At 40.1% G+C, this 19,079-nt stretch overlaps 1 protein-coding gene across 1 annotated transcript; it reads left to right on the top strand.

Moving 5' to 3' along the window:
* Positions 1-6,694: 6,694 nt before the first annotated feature.
* On the top strand, positions 6,695-19,027 carry LOC139756095 (uncharacterized). Its single transcript, XM_071675152.1, has 4 exons — positions 6,695-6,727; positions 15,024-15,217; positions 16,240-16,446; positions 16,828-19,027. The coding sequence occupies exons 2-4, from the start codon at positions 15,024-15,026 to the stop codon at positions 17,009-17,011; spliced, it is 585 nt and encodes a 194-aa protein (XP_071531253.1). The 5' UTR covers positions 6,695-6,727; the 3' UTR covers positions 17,012-19,027.
* Positions 19,028-19,079: the final 52 nt, after the last annotated feature.

Raw genomic sequence — 19,079 nt, 5'->3', positions numbered from 1 at the left:
TTCACCATGAAGAATAATACTTTAATGAGGTTTTGAAGGAAATCTATTTTTCTTGAGAAAAATACCAGAAATCCCAGGCTATGACCTGCAATTTCATGGTATTTTTCAGCTAAAAATAATTTTTGTTTCAAAATTGAAACATAGTACATTCATACACTTCTATACTTGAAGTAATCATGGAAAATACATCATAATGTTCTCAGTTATGGAGAGATACCCAGTAAAATACTATGTAAATAATCAGCTGATACGTTAAAATTGTCTTTATTACACAACTTATTTAAAGATCCTAAAGATGACCAAACGATATTTTAACCCAAGATTTGTATTCACCATGAAGAATAATACTTTAATGAGGTTTTGAAGGAAATCTATTTTTTTGTGAAAGAAATACCAATCATTTTTCTTTCAAAATTGAAACATAATACATTCAAACACTTCTATACTTGAAGTCATCATGGAAAATACATCATAATGTTCTCAGTTATGGAGAGATACCCAGTAAAATACTATGTAAATAATCAGCTGATACGTTAAAATTGTCTTTATTACACAACTTATTTAAAGATCTAAAGATGACCAAACGATATTTTAACCCAAGATTTGTATTCACCATGAAGAATAATACTTTAATGAGGTTTTGAAGGAAATCTATTTTTTTGTGAAAGAAATACCAATCATTTTTCTTTCAAAATTGAAACATAATACATTCAAACACTTCTATACTTGAAGTCATCATGGAAAATACATCATAATGTTCTCAGTTATGGAGAGATACCCAGTAAATACTATGTAAATAATCAGCTGATACGTTAAAATTGTCTTTATTACACAACTTATTTAAAGATCCTAAAGATGACCAAACGATATTTTAACCCAAGATTTGTATTCACCATGAAGAATAATACTTTAATGAGGTTTTGAAGGAAATCTATTTTTTTGTGAAAGAAATACCAATCATTTTTCTTTCAAAATTGAAACATAATACATTCAAACACTTCTATACTTGAAGTCATCATGGAAAATACATCATAATGTTCTCAGTTATGGAGAGATACCCAGTAAATACTATGTAAATAATCAGCTGATACGTTAAAATTGCCTTTATTACACAACTTATTTAAAGATCCTAAAGATGACCAAACGATATTTTAACCCAAGATTTGTATTCACCATGAAGAATAATACTTTAATGAGGTTTTAAAGAAAGAAATTTTTCTGAAGAAAATACCAAAAATTGCAGGTAATAAATAGTTCAATGTATTTTTCAGCTCAAAAAAATTGTTTCAAAATTGAAACATGGCATATTCGAACACTTCCGTACTTGAAGTAATCATGGAAAATATGTCATAATGCTCTGATTTATCAATAGATACCCAGTAAACACGATGCAATTGATCAGAAAATATTCTAAATCAGATATTTTAAAATTGCCTTCATTTCACAACTTAATGAAAGATCATAAAGACCAAGCGATATTTTAACCACAGATTTGTATCCAGTATGAATAATAATATTACTTATGAAGTTTTGAAAGAAAATTTATTTTCTGAGGAAAATACCGAAAAATTGCAGGTAATAGATAGTTCAGTCGGCTCCTCGAGAGGCACTAGTGTTGGAATGCCGCAGGGCGTGGCCTTAGGTGCCTGCCTGCTACAGCCGGTGCTCGTGACGGGGTTCGGGGGGCAGGGAGGGCGGCGCGTTGTCCCACGCAGCTCCTGACGAAGGAGGACGTCTGAAATGAGACACAGGACGAAACCTACCAGGAAGATGACATGTCAGGAGGAGTCCTGAGTGCGAAGACTTCAGGTAAGTGTGAGTGGGTGCACTTGTAGCTTGTGTGTAGCGGTGATTCAAAGTGCCCGGCTGCGTCTCGCTGCGTCGAGACACGATGGGATTTTAAGAGACGGTCTGTGAGAGACAGTTATTACTGACGATGAAATTATATGCATTTATGATAGCTGGTGTTTTTGTTTGATGTAATCAGAAGAGCCATATGTGCATATATTTATCATCTCACCCCAATTTTCAAGAGGAAAAAATCCCCCTCTCTCGTATTTCATCCCGTTCATCAGTAGCTTTTCTTTCCAATAATATTTTATTGTAGAACATAGACACTACACACCTTCTGGTGTTAACTTTATCGCTAAGGATGTTTCTTTTTTCCCTCACAATACCTCCTTAACAGTAGAACTGACAGACTCTTTTCTTTTTCGGTATTTAGGAGTTGTTGATAGAGAGGAGGAAGAATTTACTCCATGATGGACAGTGAAGGACAGCATTTAAATCACGAACTTACACTCAGTAATATTTAAAAGTGTGTACATAGATGCCATAGGACAGGAAATTGATGGTAGAAAATATCATAGGAAACGACTGCTATAGGATTTTGACGATGGCTTGTTTTAGCGTATGAGGCAGCAGCGTCCGGGCACTGCTGTGTTGGCGGGTCAAGGTTAGGCAACCTTCAGCACCCCCTTCAGGAGGATGGGACGGGCCTCCCCAGGAAGTAATTACTGCATTGTGGCTGTAGTACTGGAGGAGAGGGACGGCCTTCACCAGGAAAGAGTTCTTCAACACTGTTGTGACGTTTTGAGAGTTTTCTGAAAATATTGTTTGGGGAGTGTGTGGTTGCTGTTGGAATGGAGGAGTTTTAAGACTGAGTTGGGAGTTCGGTTGTTCATTGCTTGTCGGGTTAGTAGTACACTGTGGGCGTGTTTTGTCAGGTTTCCATTCGTTGGGGGTTAAGGGAGGATGTGTGAGTAGAGATGACTGTAGTAGGGTTGACTGTGGGCTGACTGCTGCAACCAGGAGTCGAATCTATTCGTTCGACCCCTGGCGGCTCGGGGATTGCGCCACGGCCTGAAACGGTAACCTACACACACAACGGAGGATTGATTAAATTCAGTAAGAAAGAATCGCAGGAGAGAATAAAGACGGAAGTGAAACAGTTGGCAAGATAATGAACTTAAACGCCGATACCGTGCCGGCAAAATAGCTACTACGTAAAGATTCGACATTTCTCCCACGTAAATTATTGGCTGTTCGCTCCAGTGACTTCACACTCACACGTTTTTCACTTGAATTAGTTTTTTTTTATTTTGTCCACGTTCTTTAATTATTATAAACATATGCAGGGTTGTAACGCACTGTAATTCACTTTGCAATTATGTGCATCACAACTACTGGTGTAAGACTCCGCTTGTTCGAGGTTAGATCACGAGTTAAAAGATACGTTTGACAAAACTGTTTCACTAAGATTACAGTTTCATCAAAGGACTCACTCCCAAAGGAATCAACATTTCCCTGCTACTGGAAACAGCGCCGCCTTGAGCTGCAGGAGCCTTTAGAAAGGTCTTGGGTAACACCAGGGACTCGTCCATGGATATTGGTCCTGGAGTAATTGTAAGTAAACTGGCTTTATTATGTTGCTAACAGTCAGCTGTACAAAGCACGCTTCTACGTGGTCGTAATACTGTTATAAAATCCTCCAATAGATATGTAGAGACGAGTAGGTCTACGAATGCCTTATGGTAGAGCGAGACTTTTATGTTTTATGTTACAGAACTTTCAGTTATAACTCGTGTGAAATCATGGCGCCAAACAAAGAAAATCTTGATTTGCATCGAAACGAATTAACCTGTTTTCTGGATTTTTTTTTAAACAACTGAGACGCTTACGTTGAGTCCCTTCTAATCAAGTCCATATCATTAACAATATATATATATATATATATATATATATATATATATATATATATATATATATATATATATATATATATATATAGACCAACTCCTTAGCGTGGATGAACAGCTAGGATGAGTGTGTACCGTAACCAGGATTCGAACCTATGCGCATGCTCGACCCTGGGCGGCCGGCCCATGAATGCGTCACGGTCAGGAACGCTAATTGATACACCACAGAGTGGTCCGTGAATTAATCAATTATCATCATTCTTTCTCACTCATACACATCCTCATCCGATGCCTAGACTGTTACAGTGAAACATGCACTTCAGGATATACATGAACGTCGAGACCAGTACCTTAATCCATGTTACAACCAAATTACCAAATGCTTCCAGTATCATCTTCACTGAAACGTTATAAGCAGCAGTGGCTTATCTCGCTACGTCACTCCCATCCCTTCTGTTGTCTACCTCATCCCTTCTGTTGTTTCCCTCATCCCTTCTGTTGTCTACCGCATCCCTTCTCTTGTCTCCCTCATCCCTTCTGTTGTCTACCTCACTTTCCTGTACCATCGACGTAGCTGTAGTTATTAACGTTTACGTTACGAGGTCGCAGTCGCTTCCTTGCGCTACACTTTTATTTAAGTGACGGACATGGAACGGGTACACTTTTATTTAAATGACGGACATGGAACGGGATAACATTCCTCAATCAAGGCCATCTTGGGTGAACGAAAGAAGTATATGAAAACGTTAAGTAGAAATCAATTATGGCTCCGCTGGCTGGTGTTTGTAGGCCAAGATTCGTAAAGGAAGAAAAGATAACGTATGTGATATGTTTAAATTTTCTGTGCTTCATGTTTCCTCAACTCTCCATACAAGCAGAAAACATTCTCTATCGCCCTTTTCATCGACGTAATTATTCCCAATTTCAAAATAGCCGTCATCTCTCTCGTAACGATTACTATAATCGTTATTTCTCAGGCTGCTCTGTGGATTACAATCAAGTACTTTCTCCCTCCCCCAGCGAGTGGACGTACGCGAGTTCCCATGGCGAACACCATGGTTTATCCTGGACAACGACATATCAAGTTTTATTTTCCCGGAACCCAGTGAAGCTGAATTTTTGTCTGTGAGCCCACCAGCCCATAACGGAATGAAGGAATTATGATGGAGGTAACGAACGGACTTTTCCATTCAAATCACGAGTGTGTGATGTGGGTAAATATTGTGAGTTCGTATATATAGTTTGTTTTGTTCCAGCGTTGTGTTTTTGGCCCTTTTTATCTTCGTTTTTCATACCTGAAAGCTTATACAAAACGATCCTACATTACGTAGGAAGCCATTTGGCGTCGATATATATCAACTGACATATTTTTCTCTTGTGTCTCCCCTGATGATGTGATTATTACCCGAAAGTGCACTTGGGAACTTATCGTGTTTCATTTTTCCCGTAGACTCATGGGAATATCTTGATCACGCGCAAAATTGTGATCCTTTCCAATATATATATATATATATATATATATATATATATATATATATATATATATATTTTTTTTTTTTTTAAACTATTCGCCATTTCCCGCGTTAGCGAGGTAGCGCTAAGAACAGAGGACTGGGCCTTTTTTGGAATATCCTCAACTGGCCCCCTCTGTTCCTTCTTTTGGAAAAAAAAAAAAAAAAACGAGAGGGGAGGATTTCCAGCCCCACCGCTCCCTCCCCTTTTAGTCGCCTTCTACGACACGCAGGGAATACGTGGGAAGTATTCTTAATCCCCTATCCCCAGGGATAATATATATATATATATATATATATATATATATATATATATATATATATATATAAGAAACGCAGCACCCACTCTCATCCATTCTTTAACTGTCATGTGAAATGCATTAAAACCACAGCTCCCTTTCCCCGGTTTACCCCAGACGCTTCACAAGACCTGGTTCTGTCCATTGGCAGCATGTTAACCATAGCATACCAAATCGTTCCAGTTTATCCCGCGCACGCCTTTCACCCTCCTGCATGTTTAGGACCCGATCGCTCAAAATATTTCAAACTCCATCCTACCATCTTCAATTTGGTCTCTCCGTTCTCCTTGTTCCCTTCACTTCTGACACATATTCTCCGTCAACGTTTCCCCACTCATTCTCTCCATATGTCCAAACCATTGCAGCATACCCTCTTCAGCTTTCTCAACCACACTTATTACCACACTTCTCTCTTACGCTTTCATTACTTACTCGATCAAACTATATATATATATATATATATATAGGAAAGGATCGCAATTTAGCGCGCGATCAAGTATATTCCTATGAGTCCTCGTGGACTCAGGAATATACATGTGTGTGTGTGTGTGTTAGGCCTCTTCAAAGAAATTCAATGAAACTCTACTTTAAGCACTTGTCAAATAGTATTAGTCAAGTATGTTACGTGTAGGTGCAACACAAGCCTCGCGGTTAGGAAGTCGTACGGAACTCCTTAGTATGTGTGAGCTGTTCATATGTGGGCCTCGGCAAACACCACCAATAACGTACAAGAGCCGTGTTGTAAGCACAAGAATGATTGCTGGTGAAGGGGAGCGGGCAAAGGAAATGTTCGTGAGGTGTACTCCATCACATTGCCTTACGCACAATTAGCTTATCTGCATGATTCATACTACGCGAGTAGAATATATTCCCCGCCATCATATCCTAGTTGAATCTGGTATAGCTTTAGTTGGAATTAGGATAAGGTATGGTTTATTTTTCATGGCGCTGTGTAAACAAATATTCGAATTATGTCTTGATAGAGCCACAGAGTGACTTTATTAGGTTAAGGGGGAAACTGATCAGTCCGTGAAAAGTGTTGATGATTTTAGTGGCTGGTAAATAGGTCCATGGGTCTGACAGCCGCCATCACACACAGTTTCAAGGGTGCGAGAACTTTCACTCGAGATACAAGACATATATATATGTGTGTCCGCCACCTCGGAGGGCAGTTCTGCTCCGCAGTTCTGTGGTGTACAGCCTCAATCGAACTGTAAAGGTAAGCAGTCATCTGCTCTTAGACCTACACAAATCCTTAAGGAACATTATTGATGTAAACTCTCATGTTCATATCCTTTTGGTAAGACTGTTGCACACTAGTCAGGTCGTACACTTGGGTACTTGCATGCCTCATCGTAGCTGAATATTGGTGAGAATCTACTGGCATTACGGCCATTCTTGTTTACAAATTAGAGATTCATATAATCTCCGAGTCGACTAACACACACTACGGAGCATGATTTGGAACATTATGTTTTACTAAATAATATTAGATACGGCGATAAGGGTTATGTATATCAGGGAGAATGTGGGGTCCATTAATGCAAAATTTTGTAGGTAAGGCATCCGTAACATAGCAACAGAACCTACAGAAATCTCACCTAACTTCACCTTCCTACAGAAATCTTACCTAACTTCACCTTCCTACAGAAATCTCACCTAACTTCACCTTCCTACAGAAATCTCGCCTAACTTCACCTTTTAGCTGGAATGATTGCTGAAGTACACCATTATATTCGTTTAACTGTTGGGCATTAGCGTGACAGCTCTCTACATCATGTGAAGCGCCAGACGATGTACCAGCATCATGTTGGCAGTGCATTTCCATGAATTTGAGTGGTATATTCCGGCTAGATTACTTTACTGAATAGTTAGGAAAATCTTAGCTGCTCGGAAGGTTTTGATAACGAAGGCTTGGTTGATGTTTTGAAGTGTATTAACTACTTTCACTTCATCGAACTTCACAGTTTTCCCTGATATGTTACTATCACGTTATTTGATTTTGTTCAGTATGAAAGATAAGATAGTCCTTCGCAGATATTTCTATATTCACAACGAACTGTAAATGAAGTATTGATAACAGAAGTTGCTATTTTCAAAGTTGTGAAGATGCAGAATAACAATATTTTTCGTAAGAAGGCGACTAAAAGGGGAGGGAGCTGGGGGCTGGAAATCCTCCCCTCCCGTTTTTAATTTTCCAAAAGATAGAACAGAGAAGGGGGGCCAAGTGAGGATATTCCCTCTAAGGCTCAGTCGTCTGTTCTTAGCGCTACCTTACTGATGCAGGAAATGGTGTATATGTATAATAATAATAATATATATATATATATATATATATATATATATATATGTGTGTGTGTGTGTGTAACACACAACCCTCCAACAGTTAGGGTTCGAACCTAGAACCTTATGCATGGTAGGCGGAAATGCTGCAGCTGGGCCATAAGCACTCCCGCCTATTTTGCATGAGGTTCTTGGTTCGAACCCTGGCTGTTGGAGGATTTGTGTTCTATGAAAGAGCGCGTTCATATGGATTATATTCATGTGTGTGATTTAGTATTTGCATTGCACGGAGAGGGGATTTTACACGTGTGTGTGTGTGTGTGTGTGTGTGTGTACTTTCGCATTTATATTGTACGGGGAGGGGATTTTACGCGCTTGCGCGCGCGCGTGTGTGTGTGTGTGTGTGTGTGTGTGTGTGTGTGTGTGTAACATCTATACTGGTCTCGATATTTGGAAAAAAAAATGCAGAAGTGAACGAAAAAGCATCCACTGATCGGTTTGTCCACTTAATATAGATTCAGTAAAGACAGAGTATTGCTTTACCCTTCCTCCCTCAACCCCTCCACCTACAGATTTTGCTAATTCTGACTTGACCTTCAGCTCCTGATCACAACGTGAGTGTGGCATTCCCTCCCCCGCACAGCACAGATACGTAATAACATTGAGATAGAAAGGGAAACATTTATGTTACCGACGCCAGCGGCCTCCTGGTGTGCGCAGAGTCACGGTGGTGGCTGGACACGCGCACCACTTACGTCACCCATGTGTAAACCAGGAGCTGCTGAACTAATGCTTGCGTCTGCTCGTATTTTACCTGCTTGTTACGACAATAGAGGTTTTTACGTTAGTGATTACAGTGGCCACGTTACTTAATGCACGGAAGATATGAACAGATCAGCTTGAAACCCTTTGACCCCCAGTTTAGAGCGGTGTTTACCAGTGTACAACTCGAATTTCTTGACGCAAATGACTGAAAATTCTCATTTCATTCAACTACGTGTCTTCAGGACCTGGTTAGTCGAACACCTTTTTCAGAATTCCATCCATAATGAAAAACATATCGCGATGTAATGATTATATTTTTGAACGATATTTCTGATTGTTTAAATGATTTAACTGCGAAAGAACTCTCGTGCACTGTGTTCATCCTTGGGTTAAACTAATGACATAAAAGATATGTATGTCAGTTGACTTATATTTCTTTGTTGTGTCTCCCTTGATGATGTGATTATTACACGAAAGTGCACTTGGGGACTTATCGTGTTTCATTTTCCCCGTGGACTCATAGGAATATATATATATATATATATATATATATATATATATATATATATATATATATATATATATATATATATATATAGTGTGTTCTTGAGCGCCAACTATAACATAACTTAGGATGCACATAAGCAAGTGTTCTTACTGTAGGTCCAGAACAAGGGAAAATATTTGCAAATAGATGAATATCGTGAAGATTCTGTTCTTATGTGGATAAAGTAAAGAGTTGTATTAGTTTTACGTGACGCTTAAAACAATTTAGAACTGATCGTCTGTAATTAGTTTTGCAATGCGAGGGCGAACGAAAGTTTTATTCACAACCCACTGACTCCAAAGTGGCTTTTGAGGAAAGAAGTCCACAAAATACCACTAAAGTAAAAAGGAAAATGGAAAGATGATGAGCAGCAGTAAACTGTATGTGAATATCACATCGCCATCTTAAGGTGTAAATAGTGTCTCTTGATGCTAGCAAATCTGATTGATTCTGCTTTGACATAAACAAAACTTGATATACTATTGCCGATATATACTTCATTTGCAATATACCTGTAAACGTTGAATGACAGTGATAGGTTACAAACACTCTTACGGATAAAATGATCGAAATAGGTGTTCCATAAAATGCAGTTGGGGTTATTATTATTATTATTATTATTATTATTATTATTATTATTATTACCCAATGATCCATTTTCCAATTGCGCTACATTCAGTATCAAAGAAAGGATGTATTTCTTTGATGTTGGAAGTTCCTGCAATAAGATAGGCTAAATCACTCGCGGCTGAACCACAAAACAAGAGGAGTCCGGTAACGCCGCGATCGCCATTTGTTTCAATTACAGTTACAAGATACACCAGGGAAAATTAGTTGACGTTTCGCTAGGTTACAGAAAAGTATACTAATTGCGTTATTTCTCCTTTTTTACTGGCTAATGCTATGTAAAAACGCCCCAGAACTGAATTCACTGCCATTATTAAGCTAACTGTGGTCGATGTTGCTGGTTGGGTAACGCACACTCTTGTATGACTGTATGACACACGTCTGATTACAGTCCGTGTGGTGTAGACGGATGCGCAGGCTGGTCGCCCTATGTTGCCTCACCAGTACCAGTCATCGCCATTTAATGGTGTCATATGACCACTGCGAGTAGTTGTGTGTGTGTGTGTGTGGAAATATTCTCTTACAGTAAGTCTGGCGCGGTTTCTTGTCGGTGACAGCCCGTTCCCAGGTGTGCCATTACTGGCACAGGACTGCCTATTTGTAACTTGAGTGTCATGGGGTTATATGAGATGGATGTGACCCAGTAGTAGAGACACAGGTGATTTATATTGTCCTGTGGTCTCATATCTATCTATTTATCTATCTATATATAATCAGGTGGTTTTTACTCGTGTGAAAGTCATGTACAAATGTTATCGAAATACTTTTTTTTTTGTATCTCTTACCCTTCACTGTTTAAATGTCATTGGCTCTGTGTGTGTGTGTGTGTGTGTGGTGTGGATGGGGGAATTTCCGCTTTGCAAGGAAGGAAAAAAAAAAAGAAAAGAGTGTCCGGCGAGCGCAATGCTACGTGTGCCCCTGGTTGGCTACGTGCTGATGGAACATAACGCCAGTAAATCAGGAGGCGGAGGTTAACTTAACCGTTATGACCGGTACAAGGGGAGAATAATAGTTATCCGAAGTGAAATGTGAGACGTATGGAAATCTCAAGACGTATGGGTTTGTTTATGATTGGATAGTGCGCTATGGACTGTTGGATGGACATTGTGAATTTGTTAATGTTGTCTGAAGTTCAGTCAGGTGATTTAGGTCTATAATTAACAGGAGTCTAGAGCGTAAAGGCCAACCAAACAAATATTGTTCATTAGAGGCAAACTGTGAAAGAAGGAGACGTTAGCGACCCATCCTCTGGGTCGTGTTCTCACGTCATTACGAAGGTAATGAACGACATCGTTAGCTACGTCACAGGAACTTCGTTCACTCGCTCCTTATTAGAGTAAGAAGTTGGCCCCTAGTCATCCATTTTAATTCAAATCATGTGAAAGACGAGAGTGTGTGTGTGTTGTGTGTGTGTGTGTGTGTATCTTTCTGTACTGGATTGCGAAGCTCTGTAATGACGAAATGGTAGCGGTCGTTGTGAAACATCTCCAGCTGTTACCTTCCTCAGCACGGACTACACAACCAGCCAGCTTCAGTATCACTTTGTCTATTTAATTCACTATATGACCCGAGATAAACTAGCTGTCTACTCGTGAGGATCTAGTGAAGTGTATCTTTAGAAGCTAAGTGGAGTACAGGTCATTATGGACCATATGTATTGAATAGCTTTGTGATGATCAAAGTCATTTACGTATGGTACATACGACGTTGAGACAGCCCGACTACGAGAGCGATACTTGTATAACGAAAACCTGTAATTCGGACGAGCTGAAATGCCCTCACTCCTTTACAGATCAAAGTCGCTTAACTCAATACAAGGTTTGCCTGAAACTTTGCGATCGAAGTGAGGATTGCCTTTCAACGCATGACATGGACGTAGCTCATCTTGCTGACTAGCGGGCACTTGAGAGCGAACATTATTTTGTTGACTGGTTTATTTGCGACATTGTTTATGTCCGTAAGGTTGAGGTTGCTTGGTGTAACTCTTTTAATTCAGTTCCTTGCCTAGACCTCAAGATGACGATGCGCTGTATGGCAACCCCGTTGGATGTATTGCAGTTGAACAGTTGAAATATATATATATATATATATATATATATATATATATATATATATATATATATATATATATATATATATATATATTCGAAAGGAGCACAATTTTGCGCGTGATCAAGTATATTCCTAAGAGTCCACGGGGAAAATGAAACAGGTCTGTTGTGTATTTACTATATTTTTAGCCTTCAGTTTGTGCTCATTTCAGTTAATAGCATATTATTATTGTTCGTAGTTGTAGTAGCATGTGTAATTTATTTCATTCTGAACAGTTGCTCCGTTTATACAAGGGATTGAGTCGTCCTTGTATGGACTACTGCTCTCACATCTGGGGTGGTTCTACCTCTGTATCCTTACTTGACAAGAGTTGAGTCGAAAGCGGTCCGACATATAAACTGTCCCAGGTCAACTTCTACAATTGACCCATTTGCCCTACGCTTCACTGTTGGATCGCTTTCCCTTTTCTATAGGTATTACTTTGGTTTTTGCTCCTGATTACTCTTTCGCTCCTCGAAGATTTGGAACTCTCTCCCTTCTCATGTCTTTCCCAGTAACTATAACCTGGCACATTTTAAGACATATTTTCACTTCATTCAAAATACATATAAATCCTTTTCCGTGTCTCTTCTTTTTTTTTCGTTTCATTAACCTCTTTACATGTCATATAAGAGCCGGCCTTGATATAGACTTTTTTCCGTGACTGGAGCTTCCTGCGTAAAAAGATTAATATTATTATTATTATTATTATTATTATTATTATTATTATTATTATTATTGTTGTTATTATTATTATTATTATTATCATTATTATTATTATTATTATCATCATTATCCTCTCTTACCGTCATCCTGATTTGCATACAGCTAGTGAGTGTTTTTCGAATGTAGCCCAATTTTCAATATGTCATAAGGTGTACACTGTCCAAGTTCATGTTGCACTGTAATATCGGGATTCGTAAATGGAATAGTGTTGCAGCCTTTTTTTTTTTTTTTCAAGTCTTTGCTCAGATGGCTTGATTGCCTTTCGAAGAATCCACTGCACTCTAGATATTAGTACATCTGGACTGATGTTGACGGAGGTAGTGTAACTCAGTGATCAAAAACTGACATGACTTTTACGCGATCACCAAGTGCTGTAAGTAATTTCAATTATTTATATATATATAATGTATATATATATATATATATATATATATATATATATTTATATATATATGAAAGTAATTTTCCGATGATGTACGCCGTATATTCCTTGGTCAGGACTGCTGGGTTTTTTTCCCCCCGTTTTCTTCAAGCTGGCGTCACAATCATCAAACTAATATCGTGTAAGGTGTTGTGTAGACGGGGGGTTACCTCACCGGCATTGACCAACAAGACTAGAGTCACGGTGCGTTCACAGTATGATGACAAATGTGTCCGTCTTGTAGTTAGCGAAGGTCAAGACGCGCTTAAAAAAAGTGAGCGAGAAAGGGGATGGTGTTTACCGCTTCCGTTGGGCTACGCTGTCTATATAACATAATATAGATTCGATCTTCTTCCTTCTTTTGGGAAAAAAAAAAAAGGAAGGAACAGAGAAGGGGGCCAGGTGAGGATATTCCCTCAGAGGCCCAGTCCTCTGTTCTTGGCGCTACCTCGCTAACGCGGGAAATGCGAATAGTTTGAAAGAAAGAAAGAAAGATTCGATCTTATTTATAATCTTATAAAACACACTGTAGGTTAGCTTATGTTGGTCATTTGTAGATATATTTTTTTATATTTATTCATCATAAAGTTGTTGGTGTAAACATTTCTTATTTTGCATTAGTTTACCGTAAACTGGAACAGTGATAAATGTGAATAATAGTTTGGTATTTATCCATCAGTGACCTTCACGAACGCCAAGTTTCTCACCCTGGCCTCGTACTCACTTTCCCTTCCTTAATCCCCAAGTTATTGTTCCTCACGAAGGTCCACGGCGTACCACCCTCCCCTCCACCCCTCCTTTAGAAGTCGACTCACCATCCATCACAGAGCTCCCCATCCCCTCCCCTTCCCTCCGTTCTCTACCTCATCAGACGCGCCTCACACAGTCCCCAGCGATCCGTCATGGTCTACACCTGTCACGTTCGGTTACTTCCCGCCGCCGTTCCCCACTTCTCCCAGCCCTCGACCGACCCAACGCCCATTCTACCTCCTGGCTCCTCCCGCTCTCCACCCCAGCCATATCATCCCAGCGTTCTCTCCCACCTGTTCCGTTCTCTGTGGTCCTCTCACTCTCTTCACATTCATCATAACAATGGCAGGAACATAAGTTGAAGGATTGGAATGAAATCACGGTGGTGTGTGTGTGTGTGTGTGTGTGTACACAGCTGCGAGCTTGCTAGCCTTGTCATTCTTAGTCATATATGCACAGTTTAGTATAGTAAATATATATATAGAAAGTATAGGGCAGTGGTCATAATTATATATGACTATTATAGCTCCGTCAAATGTACTGATACTTATTACAAACTGAACCCTTCCCACTCAGCCTTGAACGCCATCCCACCAGACATAAACACCTGTCGGAAACCACACTCCCCAGACAAACACGAGTCACGTATTCCCTCTACGCTGTAGGTATTTCCCAACCTAACAACGCTAAGATAAACACCGTATCAGCATTTCCCAAGATTCTTCAGTGCACACGATGCTTCTGCCACACGGACTTCATATGAACTGATGATACACAGTTGCCCTGCATTATCCCCACATAAACCCATACGCGACACCATTACATTTCATAATCTGTGTAAACCCCCTCCCGCTCCCCCTCCCTTCCCGTGGACGTGGTCAACTTCCTGGGTGCTGTAGGAACCTCATAGAGACAAAAGGGGACCGAGAGAGAAGTAGGATTACTAGACAAGTGCAAAGGCAAAATATGCCATGAAGGTGGTCACTTGGGATTTCCTGATGATGGAAAGGTTATAAGAAATGAAGAAGACGAAGGAAGAGTGGAGAATTCCACAGCTTTGCTGTTTAAGGAGAAAATAAGGTAACATAACTGCTGTATCCTGAGGTGGTGTTGCATGGCCACAAGCTCCAGGCATTAACTAAACCCCCTTATCAAGAAACCTCCTCCCAAGCAGGTTTTAGCTAGAGACTTGGGTCTTTTCCTTTCCATATCAGTTTATCACAACATTTACGTTCCTGTTTAGAATCACCACGAACGCTCTTCGTTGTATGCTTACATCATTAACGATTTCTTTCCCTCCGCCAGATGCGGGAGAGGCAGCTGGTGTTGGTGACAGCGCTGGCTGTGCTGGCGGTAGTGAGGACAGAGCCCCAGGGCCTCGGGGTTCAGGTGAACAACAACGCCCTCTTCACCTTGGGCGCCGGCCTCCTAGCGCTCGGCGCGGGCTATTACATCGGCCGCCAGACTGCTATCAACGACCACAGAAATGGATACCGCCCGTGCGTAGCTTCCCACGTCACTCTGTTGATAGTTTTTCATTAAGGGAAATAACATTCAGTCCTCGAGCAGTGGTGTCGTACAGAAATTTGGAAGAAGCAGCCAGATGCGTATCCTATTGTCCTTTAATGCGTTGCTTCGTCATATGCGGTTGTTTTACGTTGCTTTCAATAACACTATAAATACATGTTCCATGCACAATTTTTTTGTGATTTTTAGAGATGTTAGAAAATGATTTAGAATGATTTGTGCAGAGGAAGTTATTGGCTCGTAAATGATATTCTCAGAGGAACATACAGTAGCTTAACGTAGTGTTTTCTCATATGTTTAGGACATTTGTTGTGCGACGGTGCAACAGCTTTTTGAGGCACAGTGGTTTAAAAATTATGTTTTACTTTTCACACTTCTACTTTTCACACCGTAAATCGGCGGCGTAATAACACTCATCAGAATAATCACCATGATGTGTAATACCTATATAGAGAAAATACTCCATCCGTTATGTCATCGCAATGAAGGGATCTCCAATATACATGTGACTTTGCAGTTGTAAACAAATGTACACCGAGAGTAGAGTGCCATCAGAATTGCCTAACTACGCTGCCGCCTCAGTAACAAGTTGCTTTGTTTTGTAGATTATACATCATATTCTGCAGATTATTATGTGAGATGGCAAAAATATTAGCTTTGAAACCACTTATTATTTACTGCTGGATGGTTGCTGGGAACTTAAGAAAATTGCGTCACCACAAGGGGGTCATGTATAGCCCCTCTCGGTCTGAATTGTAGTCAAAACTTCGCCATGACCGCTCACAGAACCTAACCTCATTTAATCATGATCGTGAAGTTCTTAGTTGTGTAAGACCAGGTTAAGTCAGGATAGAAAAAAAAAACTGCTGGTAGCGTAGTAAAATCGGTGACGCGGGTCGTATGTCGCCATGTAACTTATAGGTTTAATCATTGGTTATATAATTCGTAAATAAGTTTAGCCTACTCAGACCATCCCTTTCTTTCTCTTCCTCAGCAACAGTGGCGGCTTTTCGCCCTTCTTCGGTCGTCGTCGCCGTCAAGCTGAGCCAGAGAACGAGCTGGACCCGCTGGTGGGTCAGCTATTCCAGTTACTGCTTGAGAAAGACAAGTCGGGATGCAGCCTCCAGCTCACCTGTAGCATAGGCGGCAAGCCCGTCTCATCCCTAACCGGGAACGCTAGGGACCTGCACTCCATCCTCAGGTAAATGCGGTACTTAAAGAAGTTTCTCCGTGCGTAGAGTAGGTTTTTAACATAGGCTAGGCTGAGATTCAAAACTCGATCCTACAGGAATAATATTAGTTTGGCGATGTTCTCCTTAATCGTCAAAGAAGTTTTGGTAGTCCCTGCTAGTTCTTTTTATAATTCTAATTTTGCAGCCTCTTCAATTTCGAAATTAAGATCCATATACCTTTCGGAAACATACAGTGCTGTATAATTTTTTCCTTGCCTTAACCACCGTCAACATCTTTTACCTTTGCATTTTCCTGGTGTCCCTTGGCATACGAGAATGGCGATCCTAATCTCATATGTAAAATTTTAACTCAATAACACAGCTGTCTCATGAGTGGTTCGTATCTACAGCACGACACACCCGAAGGAAGAAGACGTTGGCACCAACAGTGAGAAGAGCGGCCTGGGTACATACCAGGCGGCGCTCAGTGTCGGTCGTGGGGGAGGCGAGTGCGACCAGTTATTTCCACTCTGTCCTGCCTCCTCCCAGCAGTTAATGACCCAATTTCAGAGCATGAAAATCGTCCAGAATTAAGAAGAATCTCTGCACATTCTTCGAATGTATCATAATCTAACTTAGAACTCCTTTATGATCCATGTACCTTGACCACTTAAGAAGCCTATGCCCCACTAAACCGTTGCATGTAAAGTTTCGCGCAGAATTTGTGAAGTATTTCGCTGAACAGTAGTTCGCTGTGTTCCCATCCAACCATAGTCAAACTGTACCATGAACTGGTTTTCAGAAGTGTAACGTCACACTATATGAAGACAGAAACTTTGTGACAGTGGGGGGGAGATATATATTCGTAATCAATCCAGTTCACCTTCATAAGAACCACACCTTTAGCAGGACATAACAGACGCTTAACGAACTGGAGTGTTTAAATACTATGTATGGTGGTTACAACTGGTTACTTCATTGCAGTAACAGGCGATTAATAAAGGAGGAAGCAGGGGTCTGGAAATCCTCCCCATCAGTTTTTCCTTTTCCAAAGGAAGGAATGGAGAAGGGTGGCTAAGTGAAGATTTTTCCTCCAAGGCTCAGTCCTCTGTTCTTAACGCTACCTCGCTAACGCGGGAAAGGGCATATATATATATATATATATATATATATATATATATATATATATATATATATATATATATATATATATAACAAGCGTGAAGATATGGTACATATGCAATTCAAGGTTAAGAGACGGCACACGGTTGTAAATCCCCCTCACTCCAGCACTGATGTCGTAGGTTGAAGGTGATCATGTAATCGTATTTTGAAGTTCGTAACATCCACTTTTTAAGTCAGTGTTGATAAGGGATGGACATCACATGATGAGGCAAATGACAAAGGTGGGATGGGTGGAGTTGGGCTGCACATCGTCATATGCATCACGTTTTAGATCGTTACGATTGTAAATGGCGAGTTGAATGGTATGACGTTACAGTGGTAGACTGAGGGCCTCACGTGTTCTCACACGTTACAGGTTTCGTCAGCAACCGTATATGTCCGAATATCAGTTGATGAGGCTAAATTACAGGTTAGGAGAAGGCACATGTGGTGTAGGGAAACAAGACTTCGAACAGCTCGTTTGTGGAAGCCAATTACTGGTTAAGTATTTACATCCTGCTTACAGTTATGTACATTGATAAAGTTTACGTTTTTGTAAGGTTTAGTTATATGAGGCGAACGTAATAAAAGCTCAAGTATGTAATTAGAGTTCATGAAACTTGGAAATCTTATGTTCATTGATTTAAAGGTGTAACGTACGCTCACTTTTGCCTAAGTAATTTTTTTATGCTCTTTTTAAGGCTCTAGTCACGAACAAAAGTCTACATCAAGGCCGGGCCTTAATTAAAATCTATATCGAATTATGAAAAGAAAAAAGAAAAGACAAGTGAAAGTATTTGAGAATTTTTAAGAATGTGAAAAACCTGTCTTTTGAAATGTGCCAGGTCATAGATATAGGGAAAGACATGAGAGGGTAAAGAGGTCCAAAGCTTCGACGTGTAGGGAAAGAAGCAGGTATCAAAACGGCCCACCCTTGAGTTGCTGATGGCCAGACATTAATCATGTAACGCAGCAGCTTGCCGAGTATATTGCGTGGTCTAGCTAGTGGTGGGGGCCACACGAGCAGCCAGGTCTCGGGAGCAAAAACCAAAGTAATTCCTATAGAACAGGGAAAGTGAACCAACATTGCGGCGTAGGGCAAGGGGGGTCAAAAAAGTTTATAAGTTATCCTGGGATAGTTTATAAGTCGGATCACTTTCGACTCAGCTGTTATGTCAAGATGCAAAGCTAGAACCACCCCAAATGTGAGAGCAGTACTCCATGAAAGGACGAATCAATTCTTTGTACAACAGAGCAGTTGTTCAGTAGTTTCGACATCTAAACAGGACACCCGGTTTTTTTGTTTTTTTTTCTTTTGAAGCAGACAGTGCAAGTGCAATTCTTTCGCTGTACATATAGTGATTTTCCTCACTAGGTAACTTTAATTGTTACTCGAGTTCTCTGAAGTAACTAACATACAGCAAACGTATCCATCTACCTATCTATCTGTGTATATATATATATATATATATATATATATATATATATATATATATAT

This window comes from Panulirus ornatus, chromosome 20, assembly GCF_036320965.1.
Source record: "Panulirus ornatus isolate Po-2019 chromosome 20, ASM3632096v1, whole genome shotgun sequence".
NCBI lineage: Eukaryota > Metazoa > Arthropoda > Malacostraca > Decapoda > Palinuridae > Panulirus > Panulirus ornatus.
Note: the sequence above shows the minus strand (reverse complement) of the source record. Positions and strands in the feature narration are given on the sequence as shown.

Bases quoted from the DNA above. Each gene is read 5' to 3' on its own strand.
- LOC139756095 (XM_071675152.1), top strand. From the start codon at position 15,024: ATGCGGGAGAGGCAGCTGGTGTTGGTGACAGCGCTGGCTGTGCTGGCG. The intron at 15,218-16,239 runs GTGCGTAGCTTC...TCTCTTCCTCAG, and splicing joins CACAGAAATGGATACCGCCC to CAACAGTGGCGGCTTTTCGC. The intron at 16,447-16,827 runs GTAAATGCGGTA...TCGTATCTACAG, and splicing joins GACCTGCACTCCATCCTCAG to CACGACACACCCGAAGGAAG.